The following is a 23444-nucleotide window of genomic DNA, read 5'->3' on the forward strand; positions in this document are numbered from 1 at the left end:
GAGGCTGAATTAATTCAGCAAAAACCCTTAAGCACAAGCTGATTTTGGGTTTAAGACTACCCCTATTCAGCAAAACACTTTAGTGTCTGTTTAACTTCAAGTCAACGCTACTTAAGCATGTGCTTACAGGCTTTGCTGAATAGGGATACACAAGCATATGCATAAGTGTTCTGTTGAATTGGTACTATATGTTATATTACCCTCAGTAAAATAATGTTAAGATGTACAACTATTCTTTGCAGGGAGTATCTCTCTAGCTCCTACATTATCTTTACCAGGCAAAAAAAAGTCATGTCATTCCAATAGCATTCAACTACCATTAGTACATGTTCCCTTTGGAAACTGATGAACCACCAGATTCAGATTCCATTTTCTGATTTTGGCTGTTCACTAATGTTCAAAGTACTGATGAACTACATACAATTCATCATGGTCAGAGAATAATAGAGAGCCATGTCATTTGGTGGTAATCTCTAGCTGGCTTGAGGAAGCTTCATTGTTCAGCTCCCCAGAGTAAAACAGATAGACATACATGTAAGATAGACATGTAATTAAAGTTTCTTTACTTGCTCTTCTAACAAGATATCTATAATTTAAAAAAATGAGGGCACATAATATTTTCAGCATCTATCCTCCATGCAAGGAATTGACTTACATGGGGTCTGGAATTTGGATTCATACCTTCAAATAGTCCAGTTCGCAGTTTGATCCTTCTTCTACATCAAAGGATGTAAAGCTGTAGTTAAGTGTATTGCCGGTTGTAGTTTGGATGGTCCAGCTGCATTGTTCATTTAGAGGGTAACTGATGGGATAATTTAAACTTTCCAAGATGCCATGGCTACGGTTGGCAATCACTATTCCTTGGCAAACTGGAAAAAAAATACAGTAATAAATTATACTTTGTATATTATTTTCCATGCCAAGATCTCAAATGATCTACAAATACTACTGAATAAAGCCTAATAATACTGTTATAAGGTAGGTAAGTATTATTATACCTATTTTACAGAGAAGAAAATTGAGGCAGAGAGAGAGGTAAGTGATTTTCCGAAGGATACAGGCACCAGGAACAAAATCCAGATTTCCCAACTCCAAGTCTTTAATTACAAGCATAACCTTCCTCCCCAAGTAATACCATAATCATGAGCTGATATATCCCAGTATCCTACATACTCTTTTTGCCTATTTTGTTTTTTTCAAATGCAAAATTATTCTCTAAAAACATCTATTTATAGTATTTTTAAAAATTCATAATAAAAATGTGATATCTAGCACCGTGGTTCTGCTCATGGGCTGCTTGCGGCCCAATCAGCACTTAGCTGCGGCTCATGTGACATCCTCAGGGCCATACAGCTAATATATATATATTGTGTGGATGCGGCCCACATAACACACAGAGCAATGTACATGCAGCGCACAAAGATAAATGGTTTGAGAACCACTGATCTAGCTAAATAAGTCACTTTGAACCAATTTACAGTGGCTGGAGCTATATTTAGACACAATACTGCAAACTCACATACCATTTCAGTGAACTAGAAAAAAAAAGATCACACATGGCTAAAAAGTCGAATGAAACATAGATAGCTTGCATTGGCCATTCTAAAGCACTGGTTTAACATGCTGGATGTCAGCATGATGCTCTTAATGAAGGTACCATACACCTTCCCTTGTTAGTCATCAAGCATGGCTCTAGTAGAGGATTTAGAGGTTTTTGACTAGAAAAAGAGAGTTTTGCTTGAACTGATGAAGGAAGGGTTGAAAGAGAAAAGAAACTAGAAAAAGGATAAAACACAGTCATGCCATTGGATCATTGATTCTCATTTTCCTGAATCTGGCTTTCACTGGAGTCAGAGACTACCAATATGTGTAAATGCTGTACTGCAGAACATGCTGCATTCGGCTACCTCATATAATGTGTACAGGGGAGCAGAATAAGATGGTGGGGGAGTGACAGAGAGTAGGGAGTTTACAGGGGAGTCTGTGCTCTGATCACTCTGCCACTAAGTAGCTCCCCACAGGGCTGACTGGGGATGAAATGTAATTAGCTACTCAGGATAGCGAACTGGATGAGCTAAAGGATTAATTAACCAGTCAGCCGAGGACTGATAAAAAAGCCACAGGAAGGATGTGCAAAGAAGGGGAACAGGGCTGGCTGAGTCCACTCTCAATAAGCTCTCAGTTCAAGGAGACCTCTGCTCCTCTTTGGCCCTGGGAAAACAGCTGAGGATATTGTACATAATATTGACGTGCAAAACTGTAAAAGAAAGAGATCTGAAATAAACAGCCTGGTGAGGATATCCAACCAGTGCAGTCTACCTGAGCAGGTTTCTGTGGTGCAAGAACGCAGGAGAGGACCACTCTCAGCTACAGGGGGAAACAGAAAAGTAGGAAGCTCTTCTGTTTCAAACAGGAAATATACAGAGAGTTTGAAGAACAAGTTAGCAAAGCAATTCTATTCTATAGAGGTTTTTATACTGCGTTCATCATGGTAGTATCTGAGCACCTTCCAGTAGTGCATTAAGAACATGACTTCACAACTGTCACTTGTAGTTTGTTCTCTCATCCTCTCTCCAGAGGGAAAGTGTGGGTAGTGTGGTGTCTTGTTCGGTTGGATGTGTGGGGCTTTTTAATAGAAATATACCTCTTGCTATGTGTTGATGGGAGACACGGCCAGGTCACAGAAACGTGCCTAGCACTTGGAGCAGAAAGTGGTGAGATTTGTGACAGTCCTTAATGCCTGGAGGAGTTCATTCCACAGTCTCAGACTGCCCCCAGGGGAAAATTCTCTCTCCTGCACAGCTAAGCTTTTACTCTGATTGTTGAGAGTTCCATTGTGCCAGAGAAGCGTAGCTGTCAACCACCATCTTTGTCCTGGAACTTGAGATAATTTTGTAGATATCCTTGGTCCAGGCCATGAAGCACTTTGGAGATAAGGAGTGAGACCTAGAACTTGATTCAGAATTCTGTGGGAAGCCCGTGTAGAGAGTGGAGGACAGGTTTGATATATTCCCATAGCCTGTGTTCCTGAGGAGATGCGCTGCAGCATTCTTAAGTAGCTGGAGTTTCCTAAACACTGAAGGTTTCATGCCCAGGAATATTGCATTGCTGTACATGGTTGTGGCTTCTTGATCTTCTGACACCTAACCCCAGCAGAAATTAGAGCAGCAAAGGGCCTAATTTATCTTCCATCAGTGGCAAAAAGTCCAAACCTTACACCAATGGAAGAACAGGAGTAGCTATGCACTGCTCCACTGTGCCCCCTCCGATCCACACATCAGCCCTGAAATGGCCCTGACATATACCTTACATATGTTAAGTCCTTAATGAAACAGTAGAAGGTGACAGCAGAGCCACCTCCACCAACTTTCCACCAGGAGACGTTTCTTACGTTGGAATTTGCAACTAGCTCTCTCTGTCCATTTTAAGTGCACTATGTGCTGTGGCCTTAGCAGACCAGAGAATCTAGCCAAATAATACAATACATGCATGATCTTTCCTGGAAGAGAATTCTGCTCACAAATATGACCGGAGGATACAATAAGAAGTTTGTAGAACCAATAGTGGAATTCTAACAACTTACTCCTCTCATTCTTCTTGTTTGTACTTACTCTGCTTGTACTCAGCAAGGAAACCTCTATTTTCGAAATGACCATCTGTTCTTAGTTTCACATATAAACTATCTCTGGTGGAGCGGATTGATGCTGGTAGCTGATTCCCACAAAATTTACCCAGCATCTTAGCACTGCTACTGTTGCCATCATATACCTTTGAATAAAGAAAGACATAAAAATCTTGGGGGATGATGATAATGGTTTAACAGTTTTCACTACTACCAGATTTAACTGATCTCTCATATGTAAAGGAAAGGAGGATGAAACTATCACATTTTACGGGGAAAGCTACATATGGAAAAATGATAGAAAGGGACAAACTTTCTGAAGTAGCCTCCAATTTGATTGCACGCACGCACACACACCCTTCCTCTGTCCCAAAATAAATTCTTTCCATATCTTTAAAGGTGACATTCAGGATGGAATTTCCCTACATTAGAACTGTTCACTTGGTGTGTGTGACTCTCTTTCTGTACATGAGCACTCGCACTGTGCTCCCTCCCTTAGTATCTGAGGCAGAGAGGGATACTGTACATACAGCAAGGTAATCAGAGCTGCATTTTGGATGAAACTCCAAGTGGAACTGTTTAAATTGGATTTCAAATAGGCTTCCTCGGCTTGACTTCAACAACCAATAGCATTCTGAACTGTGGTAATAAGGCATAGGGTAGTTGGGAGACATGAACATGCCAGATGAAGTTGTGAGGGTCCCACCACAGCCTGAAAAGGACAAAGAAACTATAATTAACCACATTAAACCTCACCAGTCATGCTCTCCCTCTCTTTCTCTCTCTCTCTTTCACTCATAAAGAGATTTTATGCTTAGTTCTTTACTCTGCTACTGTAACTCTGCTTTACCCAATGAAATGCTTCACAGCATGGGGCTACCTCACAACATTAAACACACTTTAGAGCCCCTTGGGAAAATCTCTAACCTCTGGCCGGAGACATGCTGGAATTACACTTCAGGCTAAGTACAAATCAACTGCTAATACATGTATTACATCCATTAACATGATTCTCTTCCAGTGATGCCATGGCAATGAGTTTATAGCTCTTTTTAAAGGGACTTTAGCTTTATCCTCATACTTTTCCACCTTCCTTGCCATAATTATGTGACAGAAAAATAGCACAAAGAATATACAATAATAACTGCACTTCTATAGCACCTGTCACCTGGGATCTTAAAGCATTTTATTAATATTAATTAATTAATCCACACAGCTTGTCTTTGAGATAGCTATTACTGTACTCGTTATACAAATAATAACATGAAGAAATGAGAGGATAAATGACTGACCAAATGTCTCAGAGTAAGTTAGGGCCAGAGACAAGTAGAGAACCCAGGAGCTCTATCCCCTATTCTTCTGTTCTAATACTAAATCCTGCTCCACTCCCCTCCCATGTTGTAGCTCTTAGCCTAACTCCTATTAGTTGCCTAACAAGCACAGAAACAAAGGACAGAGTGAAAGTTAAAATGTAACCTAGAATATGGTGCTAGCTTAAATCACTTGGAAAAAAACCCTTATTAACCCAAGAACAGGAAATCTAGATCCCTGTTCTAAAGTGATTGAACTTCTGTTGCCACTAATCGGTTAATTTTGGGAAAACACATTTAAAGGGGATGCAGGGTGCCAGTTAGGTGCAGGGGAGATGGAATAAAGCACAGAGAAAAACAAGGAGATTGGTCAAATAGTTCCATACTTGGCTTTCTCATTTTACCTGTTGTGGTACCATCCCAGTAAGCTGAAAATCCAGTTCTTGTGCCATATATATCACTTACAAATTTTATCCAGAGCTTGTTACTATGGGAGATGATTACAGGAGGCAGAGTGGAACCACAGTACTTTCCAAGGATTGGTGATGTCTCATAGCCTCCATCTCTAAAATGAAACAAAAAAAAGTTTGGGCCAAACAGGTAGAGAGCGAGAAGAGTAAATTAAATGTCTCCTGGGATTATTTCAGCTTTGTCATTAGTAGGAAAACATCACTAACTCCTGAAGGAGTTCTGCTATGTGCAAGAGGTCTTAATCACTACTCACAAACCTCTTGCAATCACTTTGGCCCAACTTGTGAAGGTATTTAGGGATTGCTGCTCTCAGTGTTGCACCACTTAACTGATTTAGGGCCCTAAATCTCATTTTCAAAAGGGATTTAGGAGCCAAAATCCCATTGACAGTTTATGGGATTTTGGTTCTTAAATCCCTTTTGAAAATGAGATTTAGGGCCCTAAATCAGTTAAGTGGTGCAACATTGAGAGCAGCAATCCCTAAATACCTTCAAAAACTGGGTGCAAATCTCAACAATTTCATTCCAAGACAGGTTCACAATATCTCAACGTCCTGACAGAACCTAAGAAGCATCTCTGGGATCTTCCAAGCTGCCTCAGCTCGCAGTGAGGGCAAAGCATTAATGTCATCATCCCTGTCCTTTTTAAAGCAACAAAAGCCTACATTAGCCTACCTAAATCTCACAACAGATGGGTTGAACCTTAGTTTCTTTGGCCTCCACAGATGATTCCAGAGCCGACGTTTCTGACCCTGTGCATAGCTGATAGCGGCACCCCCTCATATCGCAACCAGGGTGCACGTGCAATTCTTTGTTGTGCCTCCTGAACATGAAGGTTTTCAGGGTAGTCATATTTCTGCACTATAGACGACGTAGTTGCCCAGCCCTGCCTGAGGGCCTGGGGCCACAGACTGCTCTTAGGGCTGGTGGGCTGTTACTGGCATTTCATCCCTGACTTCACCACGATTGCAGCCCTCTAACTGGGTTACTCATGAAGGACCAACCACAATGGGTGCTGTAGTCACCTAGATGTGAAGCTGCATTCCAGACCTTAAAGGGCCAGCTATGCCGTGAACCCATAATATACATTCCTGACTTCCCTTGCAACTTTGTTGTCCAAACCAACACCTCCACAGTTGGGCTTGGGGCAGTCCTCTCATAGGACATCGATGGCGAGAAACACCTGGTTCTGTACATCGGCCAGAAGCTGTTCCCCCAGGATCAAAATTATGTAGTTATCGAAAAAGAAGCTTTAGTGGGTAAGTGGGCATGGTAGCCCTCCACTACCACCTCTTGGGAGGCTCCTTTGTAGTGGTAATGGACCATGCACCCTTGAAATGGCTCTAGCAGATGAAAGATACTAATGCCCAACTGGTGCGCTGGCACCTGGCTCTCCAGCCATTCACCTTCACTATACAACACCAAGTCGGTAAGGAGCATGCCAACATAGACACATTGTCATGGCTAAGGGAAAGGGACACGGCCAGCCCCCAAGGCCAGGAGCTGGACTTCAGGGGGTATATGTGTGTATCAAGGGGGTGTGGCCTGCCTCCAAGACTGACAAGGAGGGATGGTCATCCACCCCTAGTGGGTGGAGCCAAGAATGTCACATCCACCACGCCAGAAGCAGAAGGGCAGGACAGGAACTGGAAGTATAAAGAATGGGCCCTCCATCTCAGTTGAGAGAGAACCGCCAACAGAGAAGGATGCCTCTTCCCTGCTGCTGAGTGAGAACCCGGAGAGGACTGTGGCTGCACCAAGCACTCAACTGATCCACCTGAGCTGCCCGACAACCCAGACACAGAGGAGCTACTGGGACTGCCACTGGCGACTAACCCCGGAGAAGCAGATGACAACCCCTGGACGCAGGTACACCCAGAGGGGACGGTAGGAAGTAGCCCAGGGACAGCCGACTACAGTCTGGCTCTGCTTGTTCCTGAGCAGCAGTTAGCACATTTCAGCCAGACCCCCACTAACCTAGTGGTGGAACACACCACTGTTAGGGCCTTGGGCTGGGACCCGGTGGAGTAGGGTGGGGCTGAGTCCCCCTACCGCCTGTCATCCCACCCCTGGCATGGCAGACATCCTCCACTAGGACAGAGGCCTGTGGTCGGTGCTCATCCCTGCCTGTGGGTCCACAGACTGCATGGCTGCCCTGCCTGAGGGCCTGGGGCCACGGACTGCTTACCTAATTCCCTGCTTTGTACGACAGTGAGGGGGCATGGCGTCCCTCACAATCTGACAAGGCGGGACGGCCACGCACTCCTACACACGTGCACACGTGCACACACACACAGCCCTACTTCACTGAAAGTATGATGGTGATTATACTGTCATTGACTTCTCTGTAATATCAGTACCATGCAACTTCACATACAAAAAGTGCAGGTTTTACAGCAGGATTTAAAAAAAAAAACTAGATGCCACTTTAATACACTGCTGCCAAAGTAGAATCAAAGTAGAGCCATATTTTAAAGAGAAATCCTGCTTCTACTTGTTTTTGTTAAATCAGTCTGTTTAACCTTGTTATTACAGAAGGTCTTTTATTTCCTCTTCTCCCACTGAGCATGACAAACAACTTGCTGACGTCTCAGGTTGCTGTGCTTTATGACCTGTGAAAATGCCTCCTCTGACCCACATGCAGTCTGCTCAATTTTAACATTTCCTCCTAACTGCCAATTAACTGTAGTATTAAAGACAGCAGCAGCACAGAAACTGGACCAGATCCACAGCAGATATAAATCTGTATAGGTCCACTGAAGTAAAATATTTGTGATGACACATTCTACAGATTTACACCAGCTAAGGATCTGGCCCACTCTACTTGAAAAGTTCATAATCAATATTTTCAATATCTTCATGATGCCATCAGTGTATTGTCACTGATAATACCATTGGTATGCAGTGGATTACAAAGCTCAGCAGAATCAAGGGTAACACTAACTGCACTCAACTCTGCTCTTTGGGGTATTGATTATTTATATAGCTTAAATATGTAAGTGCACACAATGCTTTACAAAACTATGCAACATAAGAATGGCCATACTGGATCAGACCAATGGTCCATCTGGCTCAGTATCCTGTCTCTGACAGGGGCCAGGGCCAGAGGCTTCTGGCAGTTGGAGGTTTTGGGACACCCAGAGCATGGGGTTGCATCCCTGACCATCTTACTTATCTAATTTTTTTTTAACCTCTTTATACTTTTGACCTTCACAATGTTCCACGACAAGTTCCACAGTTTGACTGTGCATTATGTGAAGTAGTTCCTTTTGTTAGTTTTAAACCTGCTGCGTATTAATTTAATTGGGTGACCCTAGTTCTTGTGTTACATGAAGGAGTAAATAATGTTTCCCTATTCACTTTCTCCACACTATTCATTATTTTATAGACCTCTATCATCTCCCACTACGTCATCTCTTTTCTAAGAGGAACAGTCCGTCTTTTTAATGTCTTCTCGTATGGAAGCTTTACCATACCTGTAAACATTTTCGTTGCCATTCTCTACACCTTTTCTAATTCTAATGCATCCTTTTTAAAATGGGATGACCAGAACTGCACACAGTATTCACAGTGTGGGTGTACCATGGATTTATATAGTGGCATTGTGATATTTTCTATTTCTTTCCTAATGGTTCCTAACATTGTTAGCTTTTTTGACAGCCACTGCACATTGAGCAGATTTTTTCAGAGAACTATCCATGATGACTCCAAGATCTCTTTTTTTTCTTGAGTGGTAACAGCTAGATTAGAACCCATCATCAGCAAGCATAGATGGGATTATTTTTTCTAATGTGTATTACTTTTCACTTATCAACATGGAATTTTATCTGCCGTTTTGTCACCCAGTTTAGTGAGATCCCTTTGTAACTCTTCACAGTCAGCTTTGGACTTAACTATCTTGAATAATCTTATATTGTCTTCAAATTTTGTCATCTCGTTATTCACCCCCTCTTCCAGATCATTTATGAATATATTGAACAGCAGAGGTCCCAGTACCAATCCTTGGGGGATCCTGGAATTTAGCTTTCTCCATTGTAAAAATGGACCATTTATTCCTGTCCTTTGTTTCCTATCTTATAATCAGTTACTGATCTATGAGAGGACCTTCTCTCTTATCCCACGACTGCTTAAAAGCCGTTGGTGTGGGACTTAGTCAAAGGCTTTCTGAAAGACCAAGTACGTTATATTAATTGGATCACCCTTGTCCACATGGTTGTTGACCCACTCAAAGAATTCTAGTAGATTAGTGAGGCATGCTTTCCCTTTACAAAAGTCATGTTAACTCTTTCCCAACATATTGTGTTCATCTATGTGTCTGAGAATCTTGTTCTTTACTATAGTTTCAACCAATTTGCCGGGTACTTAAGTTAGGCTTACCAGGCTCTAATTGCCAGGATCACTTCTGGAGCCTCTTTTAAAAATAGGTGTTACACTAGCTACTCTCCAATCATCTGGTAAAGCTGGTGATTTAAGTGATAGGTTACATACCACAGCTAGTAGTTCTGCAATTTCATATTTAAGTTCCTTCAAAGCTCTTGGGTGAATACCATCTGGTCCTGGTAACTTATTACTCTTTAATTTATCAATTCTTTCTATAACCCCCTCTATTGACACCTCAATCTGGGACAGTTCCTCAGATTTTTCTCCTTAAATGAATGGCTTGGGTATAGGGACTTCCCCCATAACTTCTGCAGTGAAGGCTGATGCAAAGAAGTTATTTAGCTTCTCTGCAACAGCCTTATTTTCCTTGAGTGCCCTTTAGCACTTCAGTCATCCAGTTGCCCCACAGATTGTTTGGCAGGGTTCCTGCTTCTGATCTACCTTAAAAATTGCTGTTAGTTTGTGTGTCCTTAGCTAGTTGTTCTTCTAATTCTTTCTTGGTCTGCCTTATTATACTTCTACATTCGACTTACCAGAGTTTATGCTCCTTTCTATTTTCCTCATTAGAGTTTGACTTCCAATTTTAAAGGATGCCTTTTTGCCTGTCTCCACCTCTTTATTCTGCTGTTTAGTATTGGTGGCATTTTCTTGGTCTTCTTACTGTTTTTTTTTAATTTAGGGTTTCTTTTATTTATTAAGTTTGTGTCTGTAATAGAGTTTTTTAAATAGTCTCCATAAAGTTTGACATTTGACTCTTCCTTTTTACTGTTTAACAAGCTTCTTCATTTTTGTGTAATTCCCCTTTTTGAAGTTAAATACTACAGCAGTGGGTTTCTTCGGGATTTTCCCCCCTACACAGATGTTAATTACATCATGGTTGCTATTATTAAGCAGTTCAGCTATATCCAACTCCTGGACCAGATACTGTGCTCCACTTAGGGCAAAATCAAGAATTGCCTGTCCCCTTATGAGTTTCAGGACTAGCTGCTCCAAGAAGCAGTCATTTACAGTGTGAAGAAATTTGATCTCTGCATCCCTTCCTAAGGTGACATATACCCAATATGAGGATAGTTGAAATCCCCCATTATAACTGCATTTTCTGCCTGTGAAGCCACTCCAACCTCCCTGAGCATTTCACAGTCACTGTCACAATCCTGGTGGTCAGTGGTAGATTCCTACTGCAATATCTTATTGTTCAAGCATGCAATTTCTGTCCATGGAGATTCTACGGTACTGTTTGATTCATTTAAGATTTTTTATTTTTATTTGACTCTCTGCTTTCTTTCACTTTTAGTGCCACTCCCCCACCAGTACAAAAAGAGATGGTCCTTCTGCTGAGGAGTTTACAAGCCCCACAAGAACCCATTCACTTACCCTGACAGCTGGAATTTATCCAAGATCATCACAGCTGGGAAACATAAGAAAAGAATAGGAAGGAGGGAGCAACAAGGTTTTATTTATAGTTCACTATCAAACCCTTTCCACCCTGCCAGTTTCAGGTACATTTCAAACTACAGTTTCTTGTTTAGCATAAATGGATTCTACTTCCTCTCCCAGGTTATGTCAGTAATGAGGATAATAGAAATAAATGGGCTTGCCTGATTTCCACATAATCCATTGAACAGAGCTTATTCCCTTCCAAGGTGAAGTTAGTGAAGCGCAGCAAAATCTGTTTGTTGGTTTCCACTCTGATCCTGTATATGCACTCTGTCTTGACCGGGTAGTTATTGGGGTAGTTTGGAGATGTCAGCACACCAGTGGCATCAGTGTATTCATGGGAACATACTTTAAGAAAAAAAAAAAGCAGAGCGCACAGTGACTTGAAGATACATTATATTCTTCTTTGAAAACAAAGCTCCAGTTCAAAGATGTCTGTTATGAAACAGCTTAAAGTACATATTTAATTAAAAAAGAAATATCTACTTCTGCCAGACAGGAGAGCAAACATCTTGATCTACTCTGTATTGTAACTCATCTTGGACAAATCTTATTGATGGAGCTCCTAACTGAAAAGTAAACCAAAAGCAGAATCCAGGATTTGTAAGGGATTTATTGTATTTGATTTGACATGTGGATTGATTAAAGAAAGTTTTACTCAAACAATATGCATGCAAGTAGAGGCGGTGCTGGTTTGTGTGTGGTGGTGGAGGGTTAAGCATTTCTAGCTGCCTAAACTGGCTTTGATCTAAAACACTGGTAGATAGGAAAAAGGACACTGAAATGGCTAGCTTGATGGTCTATATCAGCACAGTGTGCTACCAGTCCTGAACGTCCAAGCAGCAGAGGCTGAGAAAACCGTGGTGCATTCACACCCTGTGTGGAGAAAGCATCTCACATTGTTCTCAGGTGGCCTCCATTAGACTAAAGTAGGAGCAATGTTGATTTTCCTGTCTAATGTCCTTTTTCTGTTTAACTGAGTCATGAGGGGGCACCTGGCTAGTCACATTCATCTGTAGGAAAGCATAAAATCCCTGCTTGCCAGGACCCAGCAGTCCTATCCAAGGTGCAGTTCTAGAATGAGTTGCATCCATCCCTCCTTGACCAGTAAGAGGGCAACCATGACACTGAGCTTTGGTGTGAGGTGGAAAATGAGATGGAGAAATGAGGGGATTTGAGAGAACAAAGAGAGAGCAGAAGCTGTACAAAACTTCAATCTCATGCTGCAGGACAGAATATAAGAATAATGATGTGCATGATAGATTTCAAGAAATGTTTCGTATGCAGTCATCATGGTTGCACTAATTACAACTAAGCAGACAGGAGAATGCAGTGACTAACTTTAACCATGTCACCAGGCATTCACAGATCTCTGAAACCTGGATTGTAACAAGCTACTGCTACAGAGCATAATGCCCAATACTTTACATAGTAGTGTAAGAACTGATGCAGGCCACAGGGCCTTCATGTCTGGAATGGCAGGATGACCATTCTCCTCTTTGTCCCTTATGAATTAAATAATTATAACATTTAACTTCTTAAAACCTTGTGCAACTTGCATATTTAACTTTCTGAAATGCTACTTATGTCGAAAGAGAGCAAAAACCCTATGGCCAATCTGAGGGATAAAAAGTGAAAAATTCCTTCTGTGTGTTTTAACTATCTAGAAAGATTAAATAGGCTAAATGTGATCTAACTAATGCTTTCTCAACGGACAGTACAATACTGAACTCTTGCTTCAGTCCAATGCTGTGTTAGCCCTCTTTACTGTTAATGCTGCTGTGATTTACTCTGCCTACCTCTCTTCAAATGAAAAGCTATGTTATGTGATCAGAAATACGACACACACATTTTTTTACATGGCTAACACTCGGTACAAATGGTTATTTGAATAGAAGTACTATGAACACGTTGTTCTACTCAACAGGGGAGGCAGCCAGTGCCTTCTTGATGGCATTACTACATCCATCTTTGGTCCTGTACACATGCCATTTCTTTCATTTCACTTATGGATGATTTACTCTGTGTGTATTTATTTGATGAAATTAGTGTTTGGAAAAGAGTGACAGATCTAGAGTTTGAAATCTTCTACTCAAAAAATAGGTGGAGCATGGGCAAAAGCAGTACAAGCTGCCCTTCACCACCCAGCTAATGCATCCCAAGAAGACTAATCTAGAGGAACCACCTCTGAGGGTGAGAGGACGGTTCAGCCTCCACGCCCATTCAGGTCCCAGCCATTCAGATTTGTTCGACAACTAGGGTCTTTCCAGGTCAATAGTTTTTGTGAAATGGACACCCACGCTCTGCCACCTGGACTGAGGCCCCTAATCATGGAGGCCAAAGAACAGCCCAGCACATGGTAATGGGTTTCTGCCACCAATAGAGTGGGTTGGAATTTAACTGATGACTCGTGAGTCAAAAAGCTCTGTATCATATTACCTAAAACACTGAAGTGACATGACAGGTGTTATAGTAACTGTCTCACCCATGTCAGTCACCCCTTATTCAACCCCATGATTTCAGTCACTTGTGTGTCACATCCATAAACATGCTCACGTGTAATTTTTCAGGTCAAGCTTGTTCACCTTCAGGGAAATCTGTGGTACATGATCAGTTCATTGTGTAATACCTTCAGAAGTGATGCCAACTTTCATTATTTTATCATGAATCTCATGATATCTGGCAGTTTTCTTCAAGTCCCAGATCCTAAAGTCAGGTGATTTGGTGATTTTATGAAATAAGGTTCTAGCCCTCATGATTGTAGATAGAAGCTCCAAAATGTGTATCAAGTGCACCCTAAAGCCTCAAAACCCAAAAGGCAAATAAAAAGAACCTCAATTAAAAAAAAATGTTTAGTTCAGCTTCGTGATTATTTTGGGGCCTGACTCATGATTTCTGAATGCTTGGCACTGGCAACATTGCTGCTGTGTCCTCATGCAAGGGCTGAGACCATGAATTCTTGGTTCTAGTCTGGAGAATATTAAAATGGTTATGTTATGATGTAATTTGCAATGTGAACATGAACTCGATCTTTTACCACCCCTCTTAAGAGCAACCACTGCAGTCCCTCCAAGGAGAAGATGTTCCAGTTTCCCTCCTTCACTAATGTTTGCTTCCTTGGAAGAAATTCATTTTCAAACCTGAATCCAAAGCATGGAAATCCAAACTGGAAGTTATTTTTTGTTACACATTTTGCACCAGAAAGACTGAAGGAGAAACAGGACAGGTGTTATAGCAACTGTCTCACCCACGTCAGTTCTCCAGCTACAACTAAATACAGCCATTTAACATGCACTGCCATAAAGATTAGAAAAAGTGAATGTGCCAAATGGTCTCACTAACTTACATGCTGCATCAGCCAGCACAATTGCTATTGTTCACACTATTCTGGTTTCAGCTGAAGAATGGGTACTCATCTTCTGCATTCCCCTCACTAACACAGCATCAACAAGTCAGATTTTTTTAAACGTGCTTGCTTTTTGCAGTATGAATGCTGTTAATGCAAATTATTAGGTAAGCAAGCAAGAAAGAGGAACATGGGACCGTTTGCTAATTTTCCGAATGCCATGATGAGATTAATAAAAGGCTGGAAAAACATATGTATTCCAGTTCATTTTAAATATATTACTGAAGTTGACCAAAGAGAGAAGAAAAGGATAATTGTCTAGAATGGTCACACATCTTTCTTTGCCAATGTGTGAGTTTTCAAAACCCATTCAATCTGGTTCTGATTTCAGTACAGCATTAATGTTTGCTCTCCTAGAAAAGGCTGTAAACTGCTGCAACCTTTTATAACACTGCCAATACTAATAAAAAAGCCAGGTTTCATGTTTTTCTCTTGCAGCCTTGCACAGCACAGAAAATTATGCTTGTGTTTGTTCCAATAAAGGGATATTCCTTGGTTGCCATGATGCCTATTAATCAAAAGCAAAACTCAGAGTTTTAAATCATAGGCAAAATTGTGATTTTCTTTTAGTTTGATCTTACATTGCCAAAAAAAGAACAGATTCCCTAACACTTAGCTCTTTATGTCACATTAGGCATATTTACAAAAAAGAAAAAGAAGCCAATTCTCTACATGAAGTGTATTCCTCTCCACAGGCAGTAGAAAAAGCACATCTGCACTTGAGGGCCTGCTACTGGCAGGCATTAACTGACTTTATTTTAACCAACCACAGCTGAGGGATGAGAAGGAGAACAAAGGTTCTTTGTAGAGTGTTTCAAATCCAAGTTATTTAGAAACACTAGCCACAGCAATTTAAACTGAATCTCCATCCCTCCTTAGCTTCTCCGTGTATATCTGCCAAAAACAACATTCAATTCCCATCTTTGCCCACTCATCCGAGGGAAAGTCCATCCCTCTCATCCCCAGATGTAATTACTGATAATGTCCATTGAAATGTTAGTTTAGAGTTGAATTTACACTATGCTATCAATGAGAAAGTTAGACCTACATGTCTACATTTTGCCTTTGGTTATACTTATGCAGCCCTTCTAAAGCCCATGGAGTTTCATGAGTCTAGCTGAGAGCAGTATTTGACCCAGAAAGTATAGAAAAGAAAAGAATTGATGTTGAGAGTGTTTTTGATCATATTCTATAAAGACCTTCAAGGCAACAGTAAAAATTTAAGGAAAGGAATTATCCCCAATCTCAGATAATAATGGGAAAGAAAGCAATAAAGTGAAACTGAGGAAGGAAAAGTTCATGCTAGTGATGAGGGCATTGATAGGAGTCTGAAGCCATATTTTCTTTTAATACAGATTCATTTCAGTTTGAATAGTGCACATTTGATGGCAGATGATAAGGCCAGCAAACACAAATAAATCTGACTAAAAACAATGACCCATCCTTGCCAGCATCAAGGAGAATTGTCAGTAAGCAGATGATTTTCATAAAACAAAAGTTAGAATGTCCAGCTACATCCTCCTTTAACTCTAGTCTCTCTGAATTGTCAGTGCCATTAGTTCTACAGAAGCTGAGAAATCTAAAACCTCAGTCACTCCCATCATTCACCAGATGGGAGGGATGTGAATATGTATGTCAAATATGAAATTTGGGAACAAAATTTCCATCCGGAAAGTATCTGGCACAAAAACATGATAAAAGCTCTTGCTAAGAGTGACTAGCTTAATCTCCACAGAGGAAAGAATGACTTGTAACCTTCTTTAACTAAAAACAGAACAGGCATTTGTGAATGAACAAAGGATAATTAAATACATATACTGGACCCAATCTTGTTCCCACTGAAGACTACAGCTGGATCCTGCCAGATGCCAAGCACTCTGCAATAAATGATTCTGCTTGCAATCACTGGTTGTTGTGCTTTATCCGTCCTGCATCAGTCAGGATTGAACCCTTTGAGAGCTTGGCCATTGATTTCATCTGGGAGCAAGACCATGCTCACTGCATGTTGTTTAGCAGAGATGGGAAAAAAGGCAGATATTCAGATTCTATCTGCCTGTCTATCTATGTTGATATTTATATAACTGACACCGCATTCAGAGGTCCTTTTTCTTTGGGCCCTGGACTCTAAATGTCTATCCAAATATCCGCTTGTTTCCTGTGAGACTATTTCCCTGAAAGTTAAATAGATGACTCAAGTAATAGAGTAGAGGGAAAGCCCAGGTTCTGTTGCTAGGGCAAGGCAGTTCCAGTGAACAGGATACATGTTAAATATCTGATTATTACTCAGGTAATATTTGGCTGGCCACATAGCATTCATATTCCAGCTGTGTGGTATGCTTATCCCCACTAGCTTACAGAATTCAAGAATAATTCTTTCCAGATAGTGCTCCATGCCCCAGGCTACATATTTCAAGTGTTCTGTTTGCTTTTTTGAACAGAACTATAACTGATACTGATGGTATAAAGGTTCTCTCTGCTGTTATTCTTAGGCCTTGTTATCAGAACTAATAATAAATATATCACAACTAATACATGCCAACAAAACACTCTTCTCTAAGCTATAAAGATGCAAAAAAGAAGTTTTATTTTCACTCATAGTTGTTCCCTTTTATGTGACAATATTGTTCATCTTCTCAATAGCTCAGTCTCTGGAGAATAATTTAAGGCAACTACTTTCCTACTCCTCCTGTTGGAACATTGAATATAAACCAGAACTGCTTTGACCTGTTCTGATAATGGTTACACTGCAGCTGGCTCACAAATTGTAGCTGAAAAAATATGGAAGATACTTGTTGCACAAGAAACATTATTAGAATCACATTTTCTTAGCAGGAAAAAAAAAGTGGCAGTCTTCAAAAAAATCCACAGCACTGGTATATAGCTTCTTTTTTTCTCAAATATGAATACATACCACCCACGCGTAATTGAATATGCATTAGATTAACATCAATCCTAAAGATGTCACAGATAGAAAACTTAACACTTGATATAATTTGATGGGAGTGGGGAATTGTATCTGGTAGAGTGTGTGTGTGTGCATGTTGCGTGCATATTTCTTTTAGGCCAATGCAGCTTCAAAGCTTTTTGTTCTAAGATTAAAAATGAATGTCAGCAGCTCAGCATTTATGAGCAAATTTACCGTAATATTCTGTGTGTGCGAAAACCAATAAAATATCTTTTGGAGATGTTTAAGGAAACAGATTTTAGTTTCAACTTTCTAAGACATTATTATTAGCAGAAAGCCAACCTTGGGAGGTTTAGAAAATTGGTTTGGTTCAGATAAACAGCTGAAAATTTTGATAGTTGTCTGATGCTTGACCGTGCTTATCCAAACTGTAGTGGTTGGGTTGAAAAAACAAATTGTTCTGGAAACTATACTTCCAAGTTTAGGTCAGATTAAACAGAGAGCATTAGCTCTTTTTTGATATTTCTACATGAAACCCCAGTTTACACCAAAAAATGTACATAGAAGTGTAATATAAATGGGGTGGAGGGAAAAGGGATGGGGGAAGAAGTAGCAATACAGTTTCAAGACCTCCAAAGTGATCCAGGTATGGTTTCAATTTTGAGTGAAGATTCTAGTTAGTTCTTATTGCATCCAACCATGTTAATCTATTTCCCGTTGTTATAAATACTTAATGGAAAAGGGCTTCTTAAAATGCTGCAACTTCCCTTGAAACTGCTCATACATCTCTGGATTTGCTTGCTTTTGTTGGTCAAGCCAACCCCTTGCTACTACAACACCATCAGATTAATATTGTTGCAGACCCACCATGCCCATTATAGGAATTTGCAGAGTGCTGCATCACTCATTGAATCCTGGATGACCTCTGGGGAAGGAAGAATTCCTGCCCTTTGCAAGTGGAAAGAGTCCTCAAATTTTAAATCTGCCTTTTTTTTTTTTTTTTTTTTTTTTTTTTTTGGAAAAGCTTTTTGAAACTTGTAGGAGGGTATCATTTATCACAGAGTAGGTTCAAACCATAAGAGTCCATTCCTATTCTCTTCTTTTATCAACATCAATTTAAGTTTACATTGATTATTCTGATTTATATGTAGCTACATTTTCATAAGAGGACAAATAATAGTATTTCTCTATTTTGATGTGCCCATTTTGAGTCACCTAGAGCTTCATTTTCAGAGGTGCTGTGGACCAACAGTCAGAGATGGCAGATCCTCAGTTTGAAAATCAGGGCCTAGGGATCTCTAGTTGGGAATCCAAAAACCAAAACATACCAAATTAGTGAACACTTCTGAAAATGTTGATCTCATTAAGCATCATCAGTTTTCGTGGTACTGTATAAACTTAAAAGCTGAGATGATCCCTGCCTCCAAGAGTTTATAATCTAAATCAGACATGGCCAAAACAGTTCAGACAATAAAACACCAATGAGAGTCCAACCCCAAAGAAAGGGTGGACTTCACAGATGTTAAAAGGAAAAAGTGACAGATTTGGTAGGATTTGTGATGGGAAGAAGATAGGGGAGTTGAACAGGCCGCGAGCCTAGGTAATCATGTTACTGTTGTTAATAGTGATGCATATGGCTGAGTTTGGGAAAAAATACAAGTTTCCATCATGTTGAATTTAAGATGGTTGGGGGACATGGAGGTGAAGATGGCAGGCACATAGTTGGAGATGTGAAATTTGATGTAATTAGGAAATGTTTAAGGAAGCCATGAGCTCACCCAGATTGCCCAGGGAGAGAATACAGAAGATGTGAGTAGAGCTCAGTACAGAGCCTGTCTGAGCACTGACAAACAACGGGAGCAGCTGCTGAAGGAGCAGTTGGAAAGGGATGAGGAGAATCATGAACATACAGAGTCATGACAAGTAGCTGTTCTGTTCAGAAAACAGCAATGTTATTGCAAAAAGCCATCAGTTAAATGCAACAGTCTGTGATGTGGGGTGGGAGAGAAAGTGTCATATTAACCCCCAATAGAGTCACTTTCACAAAAGTATGGCTGGCCCCTGCAAACATACGCCAATAGACTGTTTTCTTTTAACGTGTTCATGCAGACAATGAAGCAGTTGTAGCAGCAGCCTAACAAAATGGTGGGACAGTTTATAATAATAACTTAGTCTTTCAAAGTAAGAGGAAAAGTTTCATGATTTCTATGTTACTAAAAACCCAGAAAGTTTTCAAACTCTAAGGTTTTACTTAGAGAGAGAAAAGCTGCATAAATTTGTTCCTATGATATTAGATTCAGGCTGATAGTAGATTCCTAGCCGGGGTGTTTTCCATTAAATCTTAATTGCTAGTGATTTTTCTTCTCTCTGTGCCAGATAACTAACATATGAATGAAGGCAGCTGAGAAAACTGATCATTTGGAAGTAGAAGCTAACTGGTGATACAGCAAAAGCAATGGCAGGAAGCAAAATCTCTACCAGAGCCCCCCACGCATTCTCAAGAGATGAAGTAATAGTCCAACTGCCTGAGCTGTAGCTGGGAGAGTGGATATTTTGCTCAAAGATTAAAACAAAGGAAAGTGGGCAGCTATTTTTTTAAAAATCAGTAGAAAAAAGTTCTTAAACAGGCTAAATAACAGATGTGCACTCAGAGAAAGTAAATGAGCAGCTACCAGCATTATTTTGCTATGGGATCTACATTTATGTCAAGTACAGCAGCACATATGGCTACAGAGATGGACTACTAGGGACTTCTGAGTTTTATCGAATAAAAATACAGCACACATACAACACACCCTAAATGGAAACCATCTAACTGTGCACACAGATGACCCACGTGGATACAAGTTCTAATTGCTATTTCCATCTTTTTTCCAACTCTGCCTTTTCCTACAGTTTGCTTCGTGCACTCTTGGGTCTTTTCTACTGACTGTGAGCTCTATAGGGCAGGGACTGCCCCCTACCCTGGGTTGCACAGCACCTAGCACAATGGAGCCCCAATCCTGACTGGGGCCTCCAGACACAACTGTAACAGAAATAAACTCATAATAATGGGACTATGCACATGAATCCTACGAATCTGCTCTGCTGGAAGTGAGCAAAGGTGTCAGAATCAGACCTTTAATGAGGATCCTACTTATACCAAACTAATTCCTGAAAACAAACACAGAAACAAAACTTTGCAAGAAGAGCTATCACACTTTTCCTTTTTAATACTCTTTGATTTTAATATTCCCCCCTTCCCCCTCAAACTAAAACTTTGCATTAAGGGGAGCAGCTGTAGACACAGTCAGACCATTTCCTTCCTAGCAAATGGGGACCACACCTGGTCACACAGCAAAGTCTGTCCCTCACATACAGCCTGGGGATCTGCTTCTCCACTTGCTAACTGCCCCTGCCCGTTTGCGGATCAGAACCAGCTGAATTTCACTACATGAGGCAAGTCATTTTCCTGCTACTCTTGTGCCACCTGCTTCAAACCAGCCCAGCCAAAGGCAGAGCTTTTTAGCCAACATCTGGTTTCAGTGCAGCAGTGAGTAGGTAAGTTAACAAGCAAGGTCCCCTCTGAATGTGGAGGAACATTTAAAGAATGTTGAGTGACTGACTTCAAGACCCTCAGTCAGAGACAGGTGAGGTGGAGTATCACCAATGCACACTGAGCCAGCAGGGGTATGTGATTTCTAAGACAGAATTGCATTTCCACGGGGCAAGGATTAGCAGAGAGAGGATTAGTAATGAGTGCAGCATTAGCATATAGCATTTCACCTCTAGGTTGCTGGTTCATATACAGCTCAGGTCAGTGATAAAGCTGTTACCTTCTGGATACTTCTAGGCGACCTCTGAAATGGGCATGGTGGTTCTAGTGCTGTTCAAAAGGACAGGCAGATGTACACATCACAGAAGGGCTTTGGGTAATGCTCAAAGATTGGGAGAAGTCAAAGAATGAAGGGCATGGAGATTGACTTTGCTCCCCAGAAAGTGATTACTCTGGAACAGACTTCTCTGGCTTGGTAGTGAGAGGAGGTCTGAACTTCCACTGCATGCTGTATCTTCTCTATGATTAAACAGAGGACTTCATTTTCCAGGATGTCACTCCAGCACCTGGTATCCTCATACCTCTGACAAGCACTCCTGTTCCTGTTGTGTTTGCTTGGGACAAAAAACCTCACACAATCAGTTGAATGTCAGTGAGATTTCCGCTCCTACGTCACTTCAGAAGATAATATTCCCAAATACCCTACACAATCCTGCCATGTCAGTGATTACAGAAACAATTCGGTGTTGCCTAGGGACATTGCTTTCTGCCTGGCTCGTCCTCCCCAGCTAGGAAAGAGGCCTGTGGACCAAGCTGTAAATAAAGATTGGTGGAGGAGATAGCAGGGATTCTGGTCATTAAAAATAAATGTCTCTTGTTCCTGTAGTGTTTATTTACAATTATTATTATTTACAATTAAGGCTTAACAGGATTAATCTGCATGCTGAACATACTGCTGTATTACCTGTAGAAGCATTCATTGAGATATAATTAGCTGAGAATCCCTCCGAGGCAATGTTGTGATTTGTCACAAAGTACAGCATCATTGTGTTGCCACTGCTGGTGAGTGATGGTGGAATTGATCTTCCACAATATCTATATGAAGCCAACAAAAATACCATTATTGACTTGGTAGCTATAACAGTATCTATTATCTATATTATATAGTATCTAGATTAATAGAAAAGTATTCAGTGTTCCTCAGAAACCTGTGAAAATACCCTGCATTTGGGACATTTTCTGTTGACTTTAGTGGGAGATTGGTCCCCATCACATTATTCTTCCAGAAAGATTAGCTAATATTGTGAAATAACCTCCATTATAATCCCATATTCACTTGCTCCTTATTTTCCAACTACCGGAAGGATGACTTTTTTCCTCTTTTGGCCTCAGCCCAAATTTCTATTTGTATTTGAAATTTTGAGCCAAACCAGTTGAGTTGTTTTTGAGTTATGGGAGCATTAAAAAAATAGGTTACCCTTTGTAAGAAAAGAAAAAAATATAGTGCAATCATTTATTCACTGATAGAAACTCACACATGAGGAGACATTGTAAATTGATCAATAAATAATATAAAACAATACCTAAGATTTAGCCCACATTATAGTCTAAATCTTTGTTTCTCCAAGTACCCAATTTTCACCTATTCTGCTTCTGCTATTTATTTTTTAATACTATTTCCTTACCCCCATCCAAAAGGAAGAAACGGTAATAAAAATGGATGCAAACCTGTTGCCAGGACCTTAAAACTTACATGAAATTCCACTACTAGGCAATGGCAGACATGAAAACCTACACTTGAGATTGCCATCCCTAACAGAAAAGTGAATTTCTCACTCAATAGTATCAAATTCAGTTCACATCCCGTGGCTCAAAAATTTAGAAAAGATACTATCCCTCCTATATCTTGCCTTTACTATGTCAAATGGAAGAAGTGTTGCTATTGGCTTGAATAATACAAATCTTCAGTTGCTTTCGGTAAAATTAACCTACATTGAAAACCTTGATGCTGAAGGAACAGATCTATTAGCACAAACACAACAGTGACAACATCCATGTATGTAGGTACATTAAATAGATTAGACAGATATATTCACCTTCCCAGCCTCATCATAGTACCATTGTCATATACTTCAAGATAATCTCCGGTGCAATTGTAATCAAACTCCAAGTTAAATGATGTGAACATCAGGCGGATAAGATGCCCGGGCTGCACTGAGATAATCCATGTGCATTTGACACCATGTGGGTAGATGGTTGGATGACCAGGACTTGTAATGGTTCCTTGTGGCCCAGTGAGAGTCTCCCCACACACTAGAGAGGTTTAAAACAACAATTATTAATTAAAAAAATGTTTTCAGAAGAAAGCACTACAAAATC

The 23444-nt window shown here is 40.5% G+C and overlaps 1 protein-coding gene across 4 annotated transcripts in view; it reads right to left on the reverse strand.

Annotated features, from left to right (window-relative positions):
• CUBN (cubilin) overlaps positions 1 to 23444 on the reverse strand; it is a 196380-nt gene that overhangs the window by 133208 nt on the left and 39728 nt on the right. For 3 of the 4 annotated variants that reach the window (XM_067562300.1, XM_067562299.1, XM_067562303.1), the window contains 7 exons: positions 23162 to 23378; positions 22030 to 22160; positions 11381 to 11567; positions 5337 to 5497; positions 4153 to 4334; positions 3612 to 3768; positions 682 to 869 (listed from right to left, as the gene is read on the reverse strand). In XM_067562300.1, the coding sequence (XP_067418401.1) occupies positions 682 to 869; positions 3612 to 3768; positions 4153 to 4334; positions 5337 to 5497; positions 11381 to 11567; positions 22030 to 22160; positions 23162 to 23378 (1223 nt within the window). The remainder of the gene's footprint in view (positions 1 to 681; positions 870 to 3611; positions 3769 to 4152; positions 4335 to 5336; positions 5498 to 11380; positions 11568 to 22029; positions 22161 to 23161; positions 23379 to 23444) is intronic. The other variant, XM_067562301.1, reaches the window with a different exon arrangement.

Source organism: Emydura macquarii, unplaced genomic scaffold (assembly GCF_026122565.2).
Source record: "Emydura macquarii macquarii isolate MOO-44397 ecotype Brisbane River unplaced genomic scaffold, CSIRO-AGI_Emac_v2 contig_2422, whole genome shotgun sequence".
Taxonomy (NCBI): Eukaryota; Metazoa; Chordata; order Testudines; family Chelidae; genus Emydura; species Emydura macquarii.